Below are 19,460 nucleotides of genomic sequence, written 5' to 3' on the forward strand. Positions count from 1 at the left end.
GGAGGGGCAGAGGAAGAGAATCTTTAAGCAGATTCCCTACCGGGTGCAGAGCCCAACGGGGCTTCATCCCACGACCCATGAGATCATGACTTGAACCAAAACCAAGGGTCAGTCACTCAATGACTGGGACATCCAGGCGCCCCTAGGCCCTTTCTAACTGTGATGTCTGGACTCCTAACTATTCCTTCTGCTTCTGAATATCTCTTCCTCTGGTTCACTTTGACCCACTGGGATTTCATCTGTCGGAATATTTATAACCAAGTATCTTGAGAACTTGCACTAGATTTCAGGATAGTTCAAATCTCTGCACTCCCAGTCATAGATATTATATTGCTAGTTGTGAAATTTAACACCCTGACTTTAGGTGTCATGATTTCATACAAATAACTGAATTTATGTGCACTTTTCCATATTCTCATTATAACTCAGTTAACAGAAAGTTATAGTATAAATACTTTAACATGGGCTTGGGAGTTAGACTCTTAGTAATTCCAATTCCCAGTTGTGTGACCTTGGAATACGTACTTCATGTCTTAGAGTCTTAGTTTTCCTCTTTTATAAGTGGGAGGAATAATAGACGGAACTAAGTTTTTCCATTTAACTTTCTCCTGTGTATGGAAAACCCCAGTTCTTCCCTATTGTGTGTTTTTTCCCTATGCGTCTTCTTTTTTTTAGTTACACAGAACACTGCAGAAGTCCACTCCTGGCCACTAAATATGTGTGGGTTCCCCCCTGCCCCATCAAGCAATTCTTGGACACCATCCGGGTGTCCTACAGTTTAACTCAGTTCTAACCACATCTTCCGGAGGAGAGTCAGATCCCACAGGCTAAGGGTTCAGTCCCTCAGGATTGCCCCCAGCACACCAACACACTTGAGATGCCAGTTGCAAGCCCAGGTTGTCATTTGTGTTTCTGACCAACTGGCTTGAGAGTGGAGGTTCCAATGACTTCCTCCTCAAGTTCAATTAATTTGCTAGAGTGGCTCTCAGAACTCAGAGAGCAGTTTACCAGTTTATTAAGGGATATGAGAAAGGACACAGATGAACAGCCAGATGAAGAGATGCACAAGATGAGGTTTGGGGAGTGTCACCCTCCTGGTATGGATGTGTTTGCCCACCTGGAAGCTCTCTGAACCCTGTACTTTGGAGATATCATGAAAGTTTCATCATGTGGGTACTATGGATCGTTAACTTTTTAAGCCCTTCTCCCCTCTCCAGAAAAATGGGGGTCAGGCTGAAAATTCTAATCATGACTTGGTTTTTCCAGTGACCAGCCCTCACCAAGGACCCATCCAGGAACCCCCTCAGATAGTTTCATTAGAACAAATAATAGACACTCTTATCACCCAGAAATTTATAAGTTTTAGAAACCCTGTGTCAGGGATGGGGTCAAAGACCAAATATTAGAACAAGAGATGCTCCTAGTGTTCTTATCACTTAGGAAATTATAAGGATTTCAGGAGCTCTGCCAGTAACTAGGGGCAGAGACCAATATATATTTTCTATTATCTCATGGAGAGCTGCTTCATAGGACTGGTGTATTGAATGACATAATGAAAAATACTTAGTATGGTCTTGATACATACACCTCATTTTTCATGGAGCGCAACACAGGGCTTGAACTCACAACTCTGGGATCAAGAGTGAGATACTCAATGGACTAAGCCACCCTGGTGTCCCAGGGCATACCTCATTTTATTACACTTTTCAATTATTGTGTTTTTGTTTGTTTGTTTCTTGTTAACAAAATTGAAGGCTTGTGGCAACTGTGTATGGAGAAAGTCTACCAGTATCATTTTTTTCCAACAGCATTTGCTCACTTCATGTCTCTGTGTCATATTTTGGTAATTCCTGCAATATTTCAATCTTTTTCATTATTATTATATTTGTTATGGTGATCTGTGATCAGTGCTCTTTGTTGTTACTATTGTAATTATTTTGGCACCACAGATCACACCAAACAAGACGGCAAACTTTATCGTTGTGTGTGTTCTTGACTTGCCCTTCCCCCACCTCTCTCCTCCTTGGGCCTTCCTATCCCATGAGACACAGTAGAATAGAAGTTAGGTCAATTAATAATCATAGAATGGCCTCTAAGGGTTCAAGTGAAAGGAAGAATCACACATGTCTCGCTGTAAATCAAAAGCTAGAAATGATTAAATTCAGGAAGGGAAGCCAGAAGCCGAGATAGTCTGAAAGCTCGGTCTCTTGGGCCAAACAATTAGGCAAGTTACAAATGCAAAGTAAAAGTTCCCGAATGAAATTAAAGGTGCTACTCCAGTGAACATGTAACTGCTAAGAAAGCAAAAGAGACTAATTGTTGATGTGGGGAGAGTTTTAGTGGTTTGGATAGAATAAGCCAGCCAAGTCAGCCACAACATTCCCTTAAGCCAAAGCCTCATTCAGAGCAGGGTCCTGACTGTCTTCAATTCTGGGAAGGCCGAGAGAGGTGAGGAACCTGCAGAAGAAAAGTCTGAAGTTAGTAGAGGTTGTGTCATGACACTTAATGAGAGAGGTCATCTCCATAACATCAAAGCACAAGGGGAAGCAGCAAGAGCAGGTGTAGAAGCCACAGCAGTTCTCCTGAAGATCCCACTGAGATAATTAATGAAGGAGGTTACACTACACAATAGATTTTCTATGGGGATGAAATAGCCTTCTATTGGAAGAAATCATCTAGGACGGTCATAGCTAGAGAGGACAAATCAGTGCCCAGCTTCAAAGCTTCAAAGGACAGGCTAACCCTCTTGTTAGGGGCCAATGCAACTCATGACTTTAGCATGAAGCCAGTGCCCCCTTAACATTCTGAAAATCTAGAGCCTTTAAGAAGTACTCTGAATCTACTCTGTGTTCTTTGGGTGTAACAACAAAGCCTGGATGACAGCACATTTGTTTATAAGATGGTGTATGGAATATTTTAATCCTGCTCTTGCGACCTGCCCAAAGGATTCCTTTCAAAATGTGACTGCCCATTGTCTATACTCCTGGTCACCCCAGGGCTCTGACGGTGATGTGCGATGAGATGAATGGTGTTTTCATGCTTGTTAATGTAACATCCTTCCTGCAGTCCTGGGATCAAGGAGTCATTTTGACTTTCAAGTCTTGTTATTTAAGAAAGTTTTTTTAAGGCTATAGCTGCCATAAATAGTGATTCCTCTGATGGATTTGGGCAAAGTAAATGGGAAACCTTCTAGAAAGGAGTCACCATTCTAAATGGCATGAAGAACATTCTTGATTGTGGGAAGAGGTCAAAGTATCAACATGAACAGGAGTTTGGAAGAAGTGATTTTAACTGTCTTGAGTAATTTTGAGGGGCTCAAGACATTGGTGGAAGAGGTCACTGCAGATATATGGTGGAAATAGCAAGAGAACCGGAATTTGAAGTGAAGCCTAAAGATGTGCCTGAATCACATCAATTTTAAGATAAAATTTTCATGGATGAGGAATCGCTTCTTATGGGTGAGCAAAGAAAAAATTTGTTCCTTGAGTTGGAATCTACTCCTAGTGAACATGCTGTGAGGATTGTTGAAACGATGACAAAGGATTGAGAATATTCTATGAACCTAGTTGGTAAAGCAACAACAGGGTTTGAGAAGACTGACTCCACTTTTGAAAGAAGTTCTGCTGGGGTAAAATGCTATCAAACAGCCTCACATGCTACGGAGAAATCGTCCATGAAAGGAAGAGTCAATCACAGCAAACCTTTTTCTTGTTTTATTTTAAGAAATTATCACAGTGAACCCAGTCTTCAGCAAACACCACCCTGATCAGTCAGCAACCATTAACATTGAGTTGAGACCCTGGACCAGCAAAAAGTTTATGACTTGCTGAAAGCTCAGACTATGGTTAGCATTTTTTAGCAATCACATATTTTTTTAAGTAAACTCTGGCCTAACATGGGGCTTGAACTCACCACCCTAAGGTAAAAAAGTTGCATGCTTTACTGACTGAGCCAGCCAGGCAGGCACCTCAGCAATAAAGTATTTTTTTTTTAAACTAATGTATGTACATTGTTTTTTAAGACATAATGCTATTGTATACTTACTGGATTGCAATATAGTATCAACTTAACTTTTATGTGTATTGGGAAACCAAAAAAATTCATTTGACTTTTTGATATTTTGATATTCACTATGTCGTGGTCTGGAACTGAACCAGCCATGTGTCTATGGTGTGCCTATCGTTAACATTCAGTAAATGGTACATATAAAATAGTGATCTAAATAGGGCCTCCAGAAATGGTAATACTAATTTGTCCCTAGAGTTCGATGTCTCACACTACTGAAGACTGAGGAAATTGCATTTATCACAAAAGAGTCACAGTTGAAATGCTTGAGAAAAGAATATAAGAGATGTTGGCAAATTTTCCAGACATAAAACAGGTAGGGTGTGAGATGTATAGATCAGGAAGTTTGACTTCAATGCGCAACACAATTCTGGAACTGTAAATTAAGCAGATGGTTTGTGATCCTTTAGTAAAGACTGTAGTGGTTGCTAGGAGCCACCATGGGTTTACTAAGAACAAATCTTCCCAAACGTTCCATTTCCCTTTTAAATAGTTTTATGTAGTGTGTAAAACTGAGGAGTGCCATTTCAGCAAGGAATCTAATTGTCTCCTTATGGATAAGATGGTAAAATATGGGCTCGATGATGGTCCTGCTGGATTCACAGCTTGACAGCAGTGGAAGCCAGCTGACTCGTGTCATGGTTATCTTGATGGGGTCTCTGGTCTAACACCAGAGGGCAGCTCTGATGAGTAACCTTCCCATTTCAGACTTGAGGATTTTGGATCAAGACATATGGGTTGGGGCACCTGGGTGGCTCAGTGGTTTAAGCCTCTGCCTTCGGCTCAGGTCATGATCTCAGGGTCCTGGGATCGAGCCCCGCATTGGGCTCTCTGCTCAGTGGGGAGCCTGTTTCTCCCTCTCTCTCGGCCTGCCTCTCTGCCTACTCGTGACCTCTCTCTGTCAAATAAATAAATAAAAATATTAAAAAAAAAAAAGACATATGGGTTGAGAGGCACTCAGGTGCCTTAGTCAGTTAAGTCTCTGACTCTTGATTTCAGCTCAAGTCATGATCTCAAGGTTGTGAGGTCTAGCTCTATATCAAGCTCTGCTGGACGTGGAGCCTGTTAAGACTCTTTCTCTCCCTCCTTCTCTGCCCCTCCCCACTCACACATGCTCACTGTCTTGCTCTCTCTCTCTCTCTCTCTCTCAAAAAAAAAAAAAAAAAAAAGACATATGTAAAGGGCCCAAAGTTGGGAGAGACAGTAAATATAATAGATGGGAGAATAAAAATTCAAAATAGTCTTAATCATCTGAAGCACCACATGGAACCCCAGAAAATTGAATTTAATGAAGCTGAAGGTGAAGACTTGAAGCTCAAAAGCTCACGACTGAATAAGAAAGGAGATCTTTTTCAGCAGAAGTTCACGTAAAACTGATCTGGTCGTTTAGTTGACCCAACACTTGATATCCATCCATGCATTCATCCATTCCTTCATTCAACAAATGTGTATTGCAAGTATTTACCACCTTTGCGCTTTTCTTGGCATCATAGGAAGGTAGTGAACAAAAGAGTTAAAAATCCCTGCTTCCCAGGGCGCCTGCTTCCCTCTCTCTCTCTCTCTCTGCCTGCTTCTCTGTCTACTTGTGATCTCTCTCTATCAAATAACTAAATAAAATCTTAAAAAAAAAAAAAGAAGAAAAATCCCTGCTTCCATGGAACTTACATTCTTTAGATGCCAACAGTTGAGCAACTGCTTTTAAAATAAAATGAACCTAATATTAGGCTTTATTTGCATAAGTATAACATCAGTTCTTGATGGTGAATAGTTCACCTCTCTTATTTAATACCCTATTCTTGGTGCTATAATTTACACCAGGATCACTGCTCTCAGTTCTGGACCAATGAGTGGCAATAGTGGGATGAGAAGAATAGAAACCCCAGTGGAGGAGGACTGGTTGACCAGAAGGACAGAACACTAAGCAGATGCTGTATCTCTCCAGTGTTTGTGGGAGTATGAGAAGAGGCTGTCAGCATGTTCTCGGTCACTCCCAGGAGTCACCACTCATTACAAGGAGGCTGATTCCTGGTACATATGAGAAAGGTTGACTTCGGCTGGGTGGTGTCTTTGCTGTAGCTGGAAGGGCACCTGTGTGAGCTCCACGAGGGCTGACCTAGCACTCTTGGGACTCCTGGCACAGTGCCTGGTATGCGGGGGGTGCCCAGACGTGTGTGGGGGGATGTTCCTCTGAAGCTTGTGGAGACAACCTAGGTACCCTGTGCTAAAACTTGAAACTCAGTTTTTGTATATCTTAAAAGAGTCTGAGGGTGGAATAATGTACCTAGGAACAGCTGTTGGGGGCCAGAATGTTTTCTTCTATCACATCCTAACATCCACAAGTTAGTTAAACCACTTTTCTTAAGACACATTGCAGAGGCCATGGGAGGATTTCTCTGTGGTTTCTGCAGTCTGCTTGTTCAGACATCACTCCTCCAGCACGATGCCCATCATATTCTGAGACCTTCGCTTGTACTTCTGGCTCATCGGGGGTCTTGTTTTTTTCTGAACTTAACAGCAATGCTACAGGAGTTTAGCATTTAATTTTTCCCCAACTTCTGCGTGGGTATCTCCATCTTTGGAAGGCAAAATCTTATTTTGTATGTTTCTAGTATTCTTCTAGAAACAGAGCTGAAACTCAGTAAATGACAATTGAATGACTGCTTGATTTATTCGTTGAGGCGGAGAGTCAGAAGTGGTATCTTTCCGGCCACGGCAAGGACTCATGTAAGAATGGCAGGTTAAGTAGACTTTAATTTCTCTATCACTTGCATCCAAAGAAGGGATTATGTTCCTCATTTATTAGAGTCTCCTACTTCGGCTGGGCGAGTGCTTTGAACAGAAATGATTCTTTGTATATATTTGAATCTGTGTTAATGGCTGTACTCCAGGGCTGGAATAACCTTCTTGGCTCAACCTCTGAGGGGGTGGGTGTGGTAGGTACAAATCTCAAAGCTCAGTCTAGAGGCCATTGACTGTGATTCATGTACCCAGGGTGGCCAGATTTAGCACATGAAAATGCTCAGACACGTTTGAATGTCAGAGAAATTCCCTGTAATATTCAGGATGTACTTACACCAAAAAAAGTATTTATCTAAAATTAAACATAACTAGGTGCCCTGCATTGTATCTGGCAACCCTTTACGTAAACCCCACTCTTTCATATCACCCCATAAGTCTAAACTTTCTGTGAACCCCCAAATTAACCGCACTGAAAGAAAATGTTTGTGCCCCTGGGAATGATAATAAGTACAAATTTTTAAAAATTAAAAAACTGGGAATCTCCATATGCTGTATAATTTTTGTGGTCATAATTCTTTCAGGATATCCAATAATGATCATTCCAGTAACATCTAGGATCTCAGTAGTCCTAATTTAATTTGTCATGGTTTCCTTGGTAGCATAGTTTACTTAGTTCCTCTGATATACTATTATATTATCTGTATAATATTATTATGGAAATTATTTATATAGTTTGGATATTATTTCACTCAGGTAGCAAAGTAACCACAGCTAACAAGTAAATATTAGGCTGTAGCTCTGTGGACGGGAGTCAGATGAAAAGTGAATTTCACGTCATCTGTCATCTCTGCTCCTATGAACTCCCGCTAATCAGAACACCTCTGACTTATCAGAGCTGTAGAAATCAGAATAAAACACTGCCACCCTCAGTTCCATGTTTTGTTCGCTTTTCTCATCTGCTAGGAGGGAAGATCATATTCTGGTTTGTTCCACCCTATAAACTTCTGTTTGAGGGAAAGACAACTCACACTTCGGAAAATTGTCTCCATTTTCCCCCTAAGTAAATAATGATTCTTGCTCTTGAGTAGGGACAGCCTTTAAATATCATTCATTCATTGAGCCAATATTTATTAAGCAGATGGATGCTAGGAATGAGGGGAAATGAAATAAGTAAGACATAGTCTCTGCTTTCCGGGGGGGCCCAAGGGAATCTGCATATGAAATGCTTGCTTTTGTATGGTTCAGCAGTCATGTCCATGAGAGGCTGGTGGTAAGAGTTCATTAGCTTGTAGAGTAATGAAATGATTCTTCTTGCAAATGCTTTAAAATAAATAGTGTGCCTTATATTCTGAACAAAAGCTACTCTTAATGGCTAATTCCCAGGGCCTGGTGTTAGGCTGTTTCCCTCTCCCTTAGTTCTGGAGTCAGGACTTTGCCACTTGACTCAGATAAGAAGTCTCAGCATCCCCTGGGAACTTGTTAGAAATACAGACGCTCAGGCCTGCCCCAAACCCCACTGGATCCAAATGGGGAGGGTAGCCCAGAATCCATGCCAACGTGCATGCACACTGAAGCTTAAAAAGCACGGGTTGACTACCGGATTGCTGCTCTGTGCATACAGATCATCTCAGGATCTTACTGAACCAGTTCCTGGGCTCTGCCCCCAGGGATTCTGGGTCTGTTTGACCAGGGTGGGGTCTGAGAACCTGAATTTCTAACAAGCCCCCAGGAGGTGCTGGTGCTGTGTCTGGGAACCACATTTTGATTGGAATCAGTCTAGTTGTCTTGGGGTCTTGGGTTGACCTTTGGCGGTGATGGTAACTAGAACCCTGATGAGAGGGGTCAGTCTGGTTTTCCTCTGCCTGGACTGGAGTCATGGACGTGACAAGTGAAGCTATTCCCTGGAACGCCCAGTCTGCAAGGGGGCTGGGCTTGGTGAGCAGACGGTGACCTGGCCTGTTCACTGGGAGGGCCACTGTGGTACTCCAAAGGAGGGAGCGATGACATTGTCCATGGGGCTCAGCAGTTGAGTTGGGCCCTGTAAAGTCTAAGAGGATTTTTACAGAGTTGGCCCATGGCTGGGATCCACCTGAATGATTCAGGGACAACAGCTAACCTGGGGATGCCATGTGGGGAAGTATGGTGCCTCAGGAAGAGCCAGAGAGCACTGTTGGGACATTGGTCTAGAAGGCAATTTGGGGACAAGCTTGTGCAGAGTCTCAAAAGTCATCTTAAGGAGTTTGGATTCTGTCTTAGAACTTTCTGCTCTAAGGACATTTTTTTTTTTTAATTTATTTGACAGATAGAGATCACAAGTAGGGAGAGAGGCAGGCAGAGAGAGAGGAGGAAGCAGGCTCCCCGCCAAGCAGAGAACCCGATGCGGGGCTCGATCCCAGGACCCTGGGATCATGACCTGAGCGAAAGGCAGAGGCTTTAACCCACTGAGCCACCCAGGCGCCCCCTGCTCTAAGGACATTTTAAAGAAGTTTTCATGCCTCCTTCTACTCACTCTTCTGTTTGTGTGTGCTTTTTTCTCTTTCAGGATTAAGCATGAAAACATTGTCGCCCTGGAGGACATTTATGAAAGCCCCAATCACTTGTACTTGGTCATGCAGCTGTAAGTACCCCCTTTGTCTGAGGAGTGTGGAGGGGGCCTGGGCGGGGGAGGATCGAAAACTCAAAGGTGAAGGAAGCTGAGGTAGCAGGCCAGGTGAGCCGTGGGAGTGGGAGCAGCGACCCGGGAGATGTGGGTGCCCTTCTGGTTGGCAGGCCAGCCACTGGAGTCTGTGGGCCTCGTCGGGTCTGTTTCTGTAGCTGCTCCTCTGGACCAACGATCGCTCGTCCTCACCGTAGCGCCCGCTGCTGCCATTGCAGGGTGCCTCCCCTCGGAGGTCTCTTTCGCTTTTTCATGCTCCAGCTCCAAATGTTGCTTCCTGAAAACACTTCCGTGGGCCCACTGTGAGGGACACAGCCTTCCCGTCTCTAGGAGAAACTCCCACCTTGTCTTCATTTCGAGGGATGCTGGGGGAGGGCAGCAGATGGTGGCTGTGGGCTCTGTCCTTCCAGCTACTCTGCCGGCACATAAACGCACATGGCACTGAACTAGAACTCGTGCCAGGCGTGAGACAAGTCTAGTTGGGTCAGACCATGACACCGCCACCCCCAGCAGGTTACTTCTGCATTCTAGTAACACCAGAGGTTACCAGAAGAGGGAGGAAATAAGAAAGCTGAATATTCAGGTGGAACCTTGACCCAAACATGTAAGACGCATGTAAATGTAACACACAAACTGGTAAATGAAATGAGCCTGCCCTCCCCACGAGTAGGTTTTTGGTTTTGGTTTTCATTTGCATTTTTGTAGGACATTGTAGAACATTTTTGTACGAACATTTTTAAAAAGTATCCAGACTAGAAGCATGTGGATGATTTTTCTCTATCAAGTGACTGTCCTAGGTAGTGACCAATGTAGGAAAATGTTGGGGTTCAAAGACAACAGCCAAGAAGGAATTCTCGAGATGTCTTCAGGGCAGAGACGTGGTTTTAATAAAGCACGGATAGGACCCCTGGGTAGAAAGAGCTGCCCTGGCGTTGTGATGGGTGACCCATTATGTACTTTTTTTTTTTATATTTTTTATTTATTTGACAGAGAGAAATCAACTAGGCAGAGAGGCAGGCAGAGAGAGAGGAGGAAGCAGGCTCCCTGCAGAGCAGAGAGCCCGATGTGGGGCTCGATCCCAGGACTCTGGGATCATGACCTGAGCTGAAGGCAGAGGCTTTAACCCACTGAGCCACCCAGGTGCCCCCTTTTTTTTTTTTTTTTTTTTTTTCCATTATGTACTTTTAAGCTGGGAGGAGGGGTTAGGGATTACATAAGCCTCCAGGTTATTTTGGAAACAAGGATTCCAGGACCCTGATAGGGCTGGCTATTGTTAGAAAAAGTTTGTTTATGACTGTTTAGTAGAAACTAAAAAACAAAAGTAAAACTTTGTTTCGTCATGAGACTCTTCAGATGTATATTGGGGTTGTATGCTTGGAGAATGATTGCCAACATGTATCTTGGTGGGGAGGTGGTAGACACAAGGAAGTTTCCAAAGGAATTTTTGTATGTTAAAGTAGACTTCCAGGATCCTGGGGGGTTGGGCTAAGATTACCTCTTGGCCTAAGCAAAGTATTAAGATCCAGGCAGCCAAGTTCCTAGAGGAATGTCACTCCCTGTTCTAAGGACGTGTCAGTGGGCTAGAAGTAGTAAGGAAGTATCATTTTTTTTTTCTTTTGCCTTTGTTTCCCACATCAGTGACCAGTGTTACAGCTTTGGGTGTCAGTCACCCATAAGACTGATGGTTTAAGCAGATTTGACTGCTGGTTCTCATTGATTACCTAAATGTCATCTTCCCTGGTTTCTTGCTATACTGTTTAATAATTTGTCACACTCTAATTCCTCCTGAGAGCAGTAGCCCTCCCTAAATTTGGGACACCCCCTAGAAGCTCACGTGACTTTGTTTTATATAGTGTTAAAAAACAAAATTCAACCTAGTAAATATGAAGATCTAGTTGGCTTTATTAAATGATTCACGAGTTGGGCAGACCTCCCATCTAGCAAGCAGAGAGCTTTGCGGAGCTAACAAAAGGAAGGTTTTTAAAGGCAAAGAGAGAGGATTGAAAAAGGAAAAAAAAAAGCAATTTATTAGCAAGGAATGCATTGTTGAGGCAGGATTGCCCTCCTAAAGGGAAGAGAAGGAGTTTATTGGTAAATTTCCTTGTATTGACCAGGAAATTCTATTTTGACTGATTAAAAATTACATTCCTGGGGGTTGAAACTGCCATTAGGTTATTTTTTAAGTCTTGGTTTATTGACTTGGGGCCTTAACCTAGGTGGTGCTATTTGGGGGCTGTGGTTTTCCTTTTAACAATAGAGTCTCCTCTCAAAGAAGCAGCTGAACCACTTTCTCAGCAAATGCTGACTTCCCGGTAGGAAGAATAAGACATTTTAATGACAAGAAAAAGCCCCACGGAATGTCAGTAGAATATTTAAATATGTGTTTTTATTGGCGATGTAAAAAAAAAGCATTAGTATTGGAATTCAGGCTATATGTATTCACTTGCTTTAAGTTCTCTGTTTATGGATATGTTGCTAAATAAGTCAGTTGAAATCATCCCCATTACGTTAATCTCAGCTCTTGCCTCTTACGAGCTGGGTGAATTTGGGCACGTAACTGGGTCTCTCTGAGTATCAGTTTCCTTAATGGAAAGAAAGAATAATATTGACATCATCATCATCATAATATTTACATTAGAAGGTTATAGTGAGTCCTGAATGGGAAAAATGTATAAAAAATAAAAATGCATTCAAAATAAAGAGTGCCATAAATAGCAGGTTCTCAATACAGACTGTTTCTTTATGGACATCTGTCTCGTTTCATTAGTATCTCTGCAGATGGTCTTTCGTTTTGTGAGATGAAGTTCAAGTAGATTTAAATTCTAACTTTCTAAGCAACTTGATTGTGTCCTTACCAGAAGCAGTTTATATAAAGTGAGGTCAGCATGAGAACATAAAAGTGTCCGGAATGGAACGAACCTGGGGACAAAGTCTGGAAGTCTTCTTGGGGCACAGCTGTCCCCATCCCTTTCCTGAGTTTTTCTATCAGAGATTTATCTCTTTTTCACAGTTATCCTAAAATGTCCTCACATTCGTTCAGAATTTGTAACAACCCAGAGGAGTTGGGCTAGAATTAACTCTTGGGTTACCATATGAGGTTTGTGAGGCAAGTTAGTTACAGAATCGAGATCTAGAGGCAAGGATCATTTAAAATGTTTAAGGAGAATACGATTTACATGTACCCTTGAGAAGTTTAGGGGTGCTATTTACACAAACATTGGATTTGCTAATTTCCACCTGTTAACTTGTGTATAAATTCTTTCTCCATTTGTTCTCATTCCTTTTTTTAAAAATCAACTTTGTCGAGGTATAATTTACATCCAATTAATTGCCTCCATTTGAAGTGAACAATTCAGTGATGAATGTGAGAGCGAATCATACTGGCCAAACCAGCACCGTAATCAGAACCAGAAAATTTCCATCACCCCAAAGATCCCTTTTGTCCTTTGATGGCTCCCTTCCTTACTCCTGACCCTGGAGGCGACTACTCATTCATTAGAGATGATTTTGCATTTTCTAAAATATGATGTAAATGGAATTATACAGTGGTACACTTCATGTCTCTGGCTTATTTCACTGATCATATTTCCTGATGTTAATTTGCGTGGTGGTACAATCAGTAGTTCATTCTTTTTCACTGCTGAGTAGTATTCCATTGTTACAACTGGTCCACATTTTATCCATTTGCTGTTGCCGGATATTTGGATTATTTCCAGTTTGGGGGCCATTATGAACAAAGCTGCTATGAACATTCATGGAGAGAGCCTTGCTGTGGGTGAAGAGCTTGGAGCAGAATGAGTGGGCCATGGAGTAGGGATTAGGTTGAACTTTCTAAGAAACTGTTAGTTTTCCAAAGTGGTTTTACCATTTTACGTTTTTGTCTACAGTGTATATAAGTTCTTACTGTACATTCCTATCAACACTTCAGACTTGTTTTTCAATTTTAGCCATTTTAGTGGATGTATACTCGTATCTCACAGTAGTTTTAATTTGCATTTCCCTGCTGATAATTGATGGTCATCACCTTTTTATATCCTGATGGGCCTTTGGCACATCTTCTTTGGTAAAGTGTCTCTTCAGATCTTTTGCTCATTTTTTATTGGATTGTTTATCATCATATTATTGGGTCATAAGTGTTATCTATTCTATCTTTTGTCAGATACATGTAATATGAATTTTTTTCCCATTGCTTTTTTTGTTTTCTTCATAGAGCTTTTTTTAAAAAATAAGCTTTCTTGAAATGTAATCCACATGACATACAATTCATGCAGTTAAAGTGAACAATTCAGTGGTTTTTGTTTTGGTCACAGGGTTGAGCAGCAATCACACAATCTAATTTTAGAACACTTTATGTTCTAAAAGAGGACAACCGAAAGAGATCCATACCCATCAGCAGTGACTCGCAGTTCTTCCCTCCCCGCCCTCTTACTTTCTGTTCCCATGCATTTGCTTATTCTAGATCATATGATGTGTGGTCTTTGGTGACAGTCTTCTTTCATGTGGCTCAGTGTTTTCAGGATTTACCCATGTTGTAGCATGTGTTGATACTGCATTCCTTCTTATGGCCAAATAATACCCCATTACATGGATATATCACATTTTACTTATCCATTCATTGGTTAATGGACATTTAGGTAGTTTTTACTTTTCAGCTATTAATGATAAGGATGCTAGACATTTCCATGTGCAAATTTTTGTGTGACCATATGTTTTCATTTCCTTTGGGTGTATACCGAGGAGTGGAACAGCTGGGTCAAAGGGTAACTTGATGTTGAACATTTTGAGGAACTTCTGACCTGTGTTCCAAAGAGACTGCCCCATTTTACAATCTTACGAGCAGTATATCAGGATCCCAGCATCTCCACACACTCTCCAGGACTCGTTTATTATTTGTCTTTCTGTTGATGGCCATCCTTGCAGTTGTGAAGTGATGTCTCCTTTCAGTTTTGACTTATCTTTCCCTGTTGACTAATGTACATCATCTTTCCACAGGCTTATTGGACACTTGCGTATCCATTCAAAGAAATATCTATTCAAATACCTTATGCATTTGTAAATTGGGTTGTTTGCCCTTTTTTTTTTTTTGAGCTGCGAGACTTCTATATATATTCTAGTATAAGTCCCTTCTTGGAGATACATTAAAATATTTTCTCTTTTCCTGTAGGTTGTCCTTTTACCTTCTCAGTGGTGTTCTCAAAGTTTTCAATCTTGATGTAGATCAGCTCATTTTTTCTTTTGTCATTTATGCTTTTGGTGTCATACCCAAGAAACCAACACCTAATTCTTCATGGCACCTTTTGAATAGGAAAAGTTTTAGTGGTGATAAAGTTCAACTCATCAATTTATTTATTTTCTCTTATGGTTCGCGCTTTTTAAGTCCTGTATGAGAAGTCTTTGCCTACCCTAAGTTTGCAAATGTTCTTTTCTTCTAGAAGTTGTGTAGTTTTAGTTTTTCCACTTAGGTCTTGTGAGATAAACTTCAAGTTGATTTTAGTGTATGGTATGAGATAAGGATGATATTCTTTTATTTTTCCATTGGGATATCCAATATTCAGCACCATTCTTTAAAAGGACTTTTCTTTTCTCAATTCCTTGCCTTGGTACCTGTGTCAAAAATCAGTTGACCATATAAGGCTGATTTAATTTCTGAACTTATTCTGTTCCGTTACTCGATATATCTGTCTTTTGTTAATACCATACCATCTCATTTACTGTACTTTCTAATAGGTCTTGAATCAGGTATCATAGTCCTCTAACTTTGTTATTATTTTCTTAAAATTGCTTTGGATATTCTAAGGGTGCCTGGGTGGCTCAGGCAGTTAAGCATCTGACTTGATTTCAGCTCAGGTCATGATTTCAGGGTCATGGGATATAGCCCCAGGCTCTGTGCTCAGTGGGGAGTCTGCTTCTTTTTCTCTGTGTCTTTCTCTGAAATCAATAAATCTTTTTAAAAAAAATTGCTTTGGGTATTCTAGATTGTTTGCATTTTCATATGAATGTCAGAATCAGTTTATCTATCTATCTTGCAGAAAGGCTTCTGGGAATTTGTTTAGGATTGCATTGGATCTGTATATTAGTTTGCAACCAACTGACAACTTTAAAAAAATCAAATATTTCAACCCATAAACATGGTCAAACCCTCATTTACTTAGATCTCTCATTTTTTTTAACATCCTATAGTTTCAGTGTGTAAGTCTTCTATTTCTTTGTTTAATGTATTCTGTCTTTTTTTAACTGACTTGATCGGATTGATTTTGTTTCTAAGTCCTTGGGGAGTGTCTAGAATACAACATTTGGGGGGGACTTATTTCACAACATTTGTGCTGGGGAGGTTTTTGGTTTCCTAGGAAACATCATCTTGGGCACTGATGCTCAGACGGAACAGGAGATGCTCAACACCCTAATTTTATTACTTAACTAATTGCTATTTCAATTCTGAGTACTGTAGCATATTTGTTCCTTTGCTGCTATGGCAGAAGACACTTGATTGTTTATGGTGGTCTATATTTATGATTTTATTTGGGTTTTTGGAGAATGATCTTCTTTTCTAGAACACTAATTTTTGGACCATTCTTCTTTAGATAGTATGAGGTCAGGATGACATTGAGATAAATTACAGATAAGAAGTCCATTTGTTTAGACTTTATTCGTCATCTGACTTTGGTTATGGAATATCAGCCCATATATTTGGAGATGATAAAGGACACCCCTCATCCCCTCCCCTTTGATATCTATACCAGCGTAGGATATAAAATATCCTTCAGGCTGGTATAATTCAAGGGATATATCAGAATGACTAATTTTTTCCTAAAAAATATTATATTCCCTATTGAGTTATGTCATATTTTCAGTAAGACTTAAATTTCTATATATGGGTCACTCCTGAATTTTTATCAGCAGCCTGGACTCTTCCCCTGAAACCATGCATGTATATCTAACTTTCTGCTCAAGAGTCCCACTTGGCTGTGTAATAAGCATCACTCACTTACCAGATCCAAAATAAACTCCTGAATTTTACACAAAATCTGCTTCTCCTGCTGTTTAGCTCATCTTAGCAAATGGCAACTCTCTTATAAGTCGTTCAGGCCAAAAGCCATAGTCATCCTTGACTCATCTTTTGCACTTCGGTCCCACAATCCTTAACCATGGGCAAATCCCATGGTCCCTGCTTAGGACCGTTGACAATCTACCCACTGTCCTGTCATTTCCACAGCTACAACCCTGATTCAAGCCACCATCGTCTGTAAAACTTAGCTTTCTCCCCACAACCTTCACTACCACACCATTCTTTCTTTGCAGATCAGCCAGACTTTGGAAACCTTCAGGGCACTGTGCATCCTGCACCCCAGGTCACTCCTCTGACCTCATCTTCCCCTTCCCTCTCGTGACCTCATTCACCTGCAGCCACATTGGCCTCCTTGCTGGTCCTCAAAGATGGGAAGCCTGCACCACTGTGGGCCTTTGACCTTGTGTTCTCTCTGTGAGGAACACTTTCCCTTTGAGAACTTCATCCTTGCCTGGAATGAAGGAAATAATCAAAATTTTGCCAGGAAGCACCTTCTCATTGAGATAGTCCCAAGATCCCCTGTATGAGATAGCTACCCCCTCCACCTCCCCCCCGTGCTCACATTCACTCCCTGTCCCCCTCCCCAACTTGATCTTTCTCTATAGAACTTGTCACCCTTGAAAACTTCTCTCATCTTTTTGTTCTTTGCTAGAACAGTGTGCACATGGTATGGTAGGCATTTAATACATATTTGTTCCATTAATATAATTACATATAAAAGGGATAATGATTAACATGTATTCACTCATTTAACCCTTACAAAAACTTAGGAGCCGCTTTAAAAAATATTTTATTTATTTATTTGAGAGAGCAAGAGAGTGAGCGAGAGTGAGAGAGAGAGAAAGCACATGTAAGGAGGGAGCAGAAGGAGAGGGAAAAGCAGACTCCTTGCTGAGCAGAGAGCCCAATGCAGGGCTCCATCCCAGGACCCTGGGTTCATGAGCTGAACTAAAGGCAGACACTTAACCAACTGTGTCCCCTCCTGGGAGGTCTTTTATCCCAATTTTACAAGAAGGACTTGAACAGAGAGATTGGATCTTTTACCCAAGCCAGCAAGTGACCTAGAAAATGCACTTAGCCAACGTAATACCATCCACTGCTGATATTTTCTAGGAAAAATATCTTGTAGTTAATACTAATGTGAATAGTTTGGTTTACTAGGAAAAAATTATTATTTATGATTCAAGAAGTATTTTAAAAGCAGATCTAACTAGAAAGTACCTTGTGTTTTGTTATGGTTTGTGAGGGGAAGAAGTTTACTAAATAATCTCACAGAAAATCACTAAACTAATCTCAACATACACAGCAAGGATCATGTTTCTTTCTTAAATAATTTTGTTGATTAATGAAGGAATAGATGGGCATGTTTTACCAATATTATATGTTTCATTATGTACATTCCACATAAGATACAAATATTTCTAATATTTTATTTCATGATAGTATTAAAGTATCTAGAATTTACCTGCTGAGTTTGAAACACTAATAACTAAATATACTTCCTTTAAAAAATTTTAGATTCCTGTGTAGTCCAAGACATGGAAATGTATGTAGCTTCCAAGAGAAAAATATGGTTAATCTACTCCATCGGAGTCTGTGTGAGGCTGTTTGTACCATTCCCTGTTTGTGGGGGTTGCCAGTGTTAGCTTCATGTGGATATCGTATTCATAATTCATACAGTGTGTTCCCAGAAACACTTGTACTTAGAACACAAATTATTATTCCCAATAGAAAGTCTTTTAAGTAGCCAAGCATAATAATGAAGATAAAAGTGATTCTGCCTATGCCACCTTAATTTATTTACATATAAATTTCCAAAATCTCTTTGTTCACATCAGACACTAATTGAGAACCTAGGGACTAGTGGCTTCTGTTTAGTATTAGGTGGGTGGGAAGGGGTTGGAGGCACAGCTGGTCTCTCAAGTGGTTTTCTTTATGGAGGAGCCATCATGACACAATCCCACTTGGGGATTGTGCAGGGACTCTGGGTCACAGGGAAGGCTGTGTGGAGGAGATAATCTTGGGTAGAGGATGATTAGGACAAGCCAGATGGTTATGCTGATCGTAGGTGGGGTGTGGGGTATGTTCCAGGCTGAAGGGCTGATACAGGGAGAAGTATTAAGGTGCTTGGGTAGGACATGAGGGGTTTATTCTGTGAGGGGGCCTAGTATATAAAGGGGTCTGGTCTGTGAAGTGTCTGGACTCTAAGGGGTCCTGTCTGTGAGGGGGTTTAGTCTGAGAGGGGGTCCAGTCTGTGAGGGGGTCTATTCTGTGAGGGGTGTGGTGTCTGAGGGGGTCCAGTCTGTGAGGAGTTCAGTCTATGGGGGTCCAAAATGTAAGGGGTCCAATCTGTCAAGGGTGTGTGTGTGTGTCCAGTCTATGAAGGTTTAGTCTGTTGTGGGGTCCAGTCTTGGGGGATGGAGTCAGTACTTTGGGCTCTGCTGCTGCAGCTTTGTCATCCTCCAGGCCAATAATTTAATACATATTGTTATTTTTTCCCCTCCTGCCACTGGAAAATCCATTGAGATACAAAGCTCTTCTTAGCAAGAGCTAAGAAGGTAAAGAAAACTAAGGTCCATTATAAACATGAACCACTTTTACCAGGTTCAAGTCTATGAAATTTCTAATATACAATCATGTTTTCTGAGAACTTTCTTCTCTTTTAATGTAAACATTTACTATAAATTTTCCTCTTAGCACTGCTTTTGCTGCATCCCATAGGTTTTGGTATGCTGTGTTTTCATTTTTGTTTGTCTCCAGATATTTTCTCATTTCTCTGTGATTTCTTCTTTGACCTCATGGTTGTTTAAGAAAGTGTTGTTTGATTTCTATGTTTTGATGAATTTTCCAGTTTTCTTTCTGTGATTGATTTTCTAGTTTTCTTCCACTATGCTTGGAAAAGTTACTCTATATAATTTTCAGCCTTTTAAAAAT

General features: G+C 41.0%; 1 protein-coding gene across 1 annotated transcript in view; it reads left to right on the forward strand.

The window, feature by feature from the left end:
* The window catches only part of CAMK1D (calcium/calmodulin dependent protein kinase ID), a 437,677-nt gene that overhangs the window by 255,265 nt on the left and 162,952 nt on the right, over positions 1-19,460 (forward strand). Inside the window, exon 3 of the mRNA XM_046013033.1 lies at positions 9,347-9,421. Within this exon, the coding sequence (XP_045868989.1) occupies positions 9,347-9,421 (75 nt within the window). The remainder of the gene's footprint in view (positions 1-9,346; positions 9,422-19,460) is intronic.

Source organism: Meles meles, chromosome 7, assembly GCF_922984935.1.
Source record: "Meles meles chromosome 7, mMelMel3.1 paternal haplotype, whole genome shotgun sequence".
Taxonomy (NCBI): Eukaryota; Metazoa; Chordata; class Mammalia; order Carnivora; family Mustelidae; genus Meles; species Meles meles.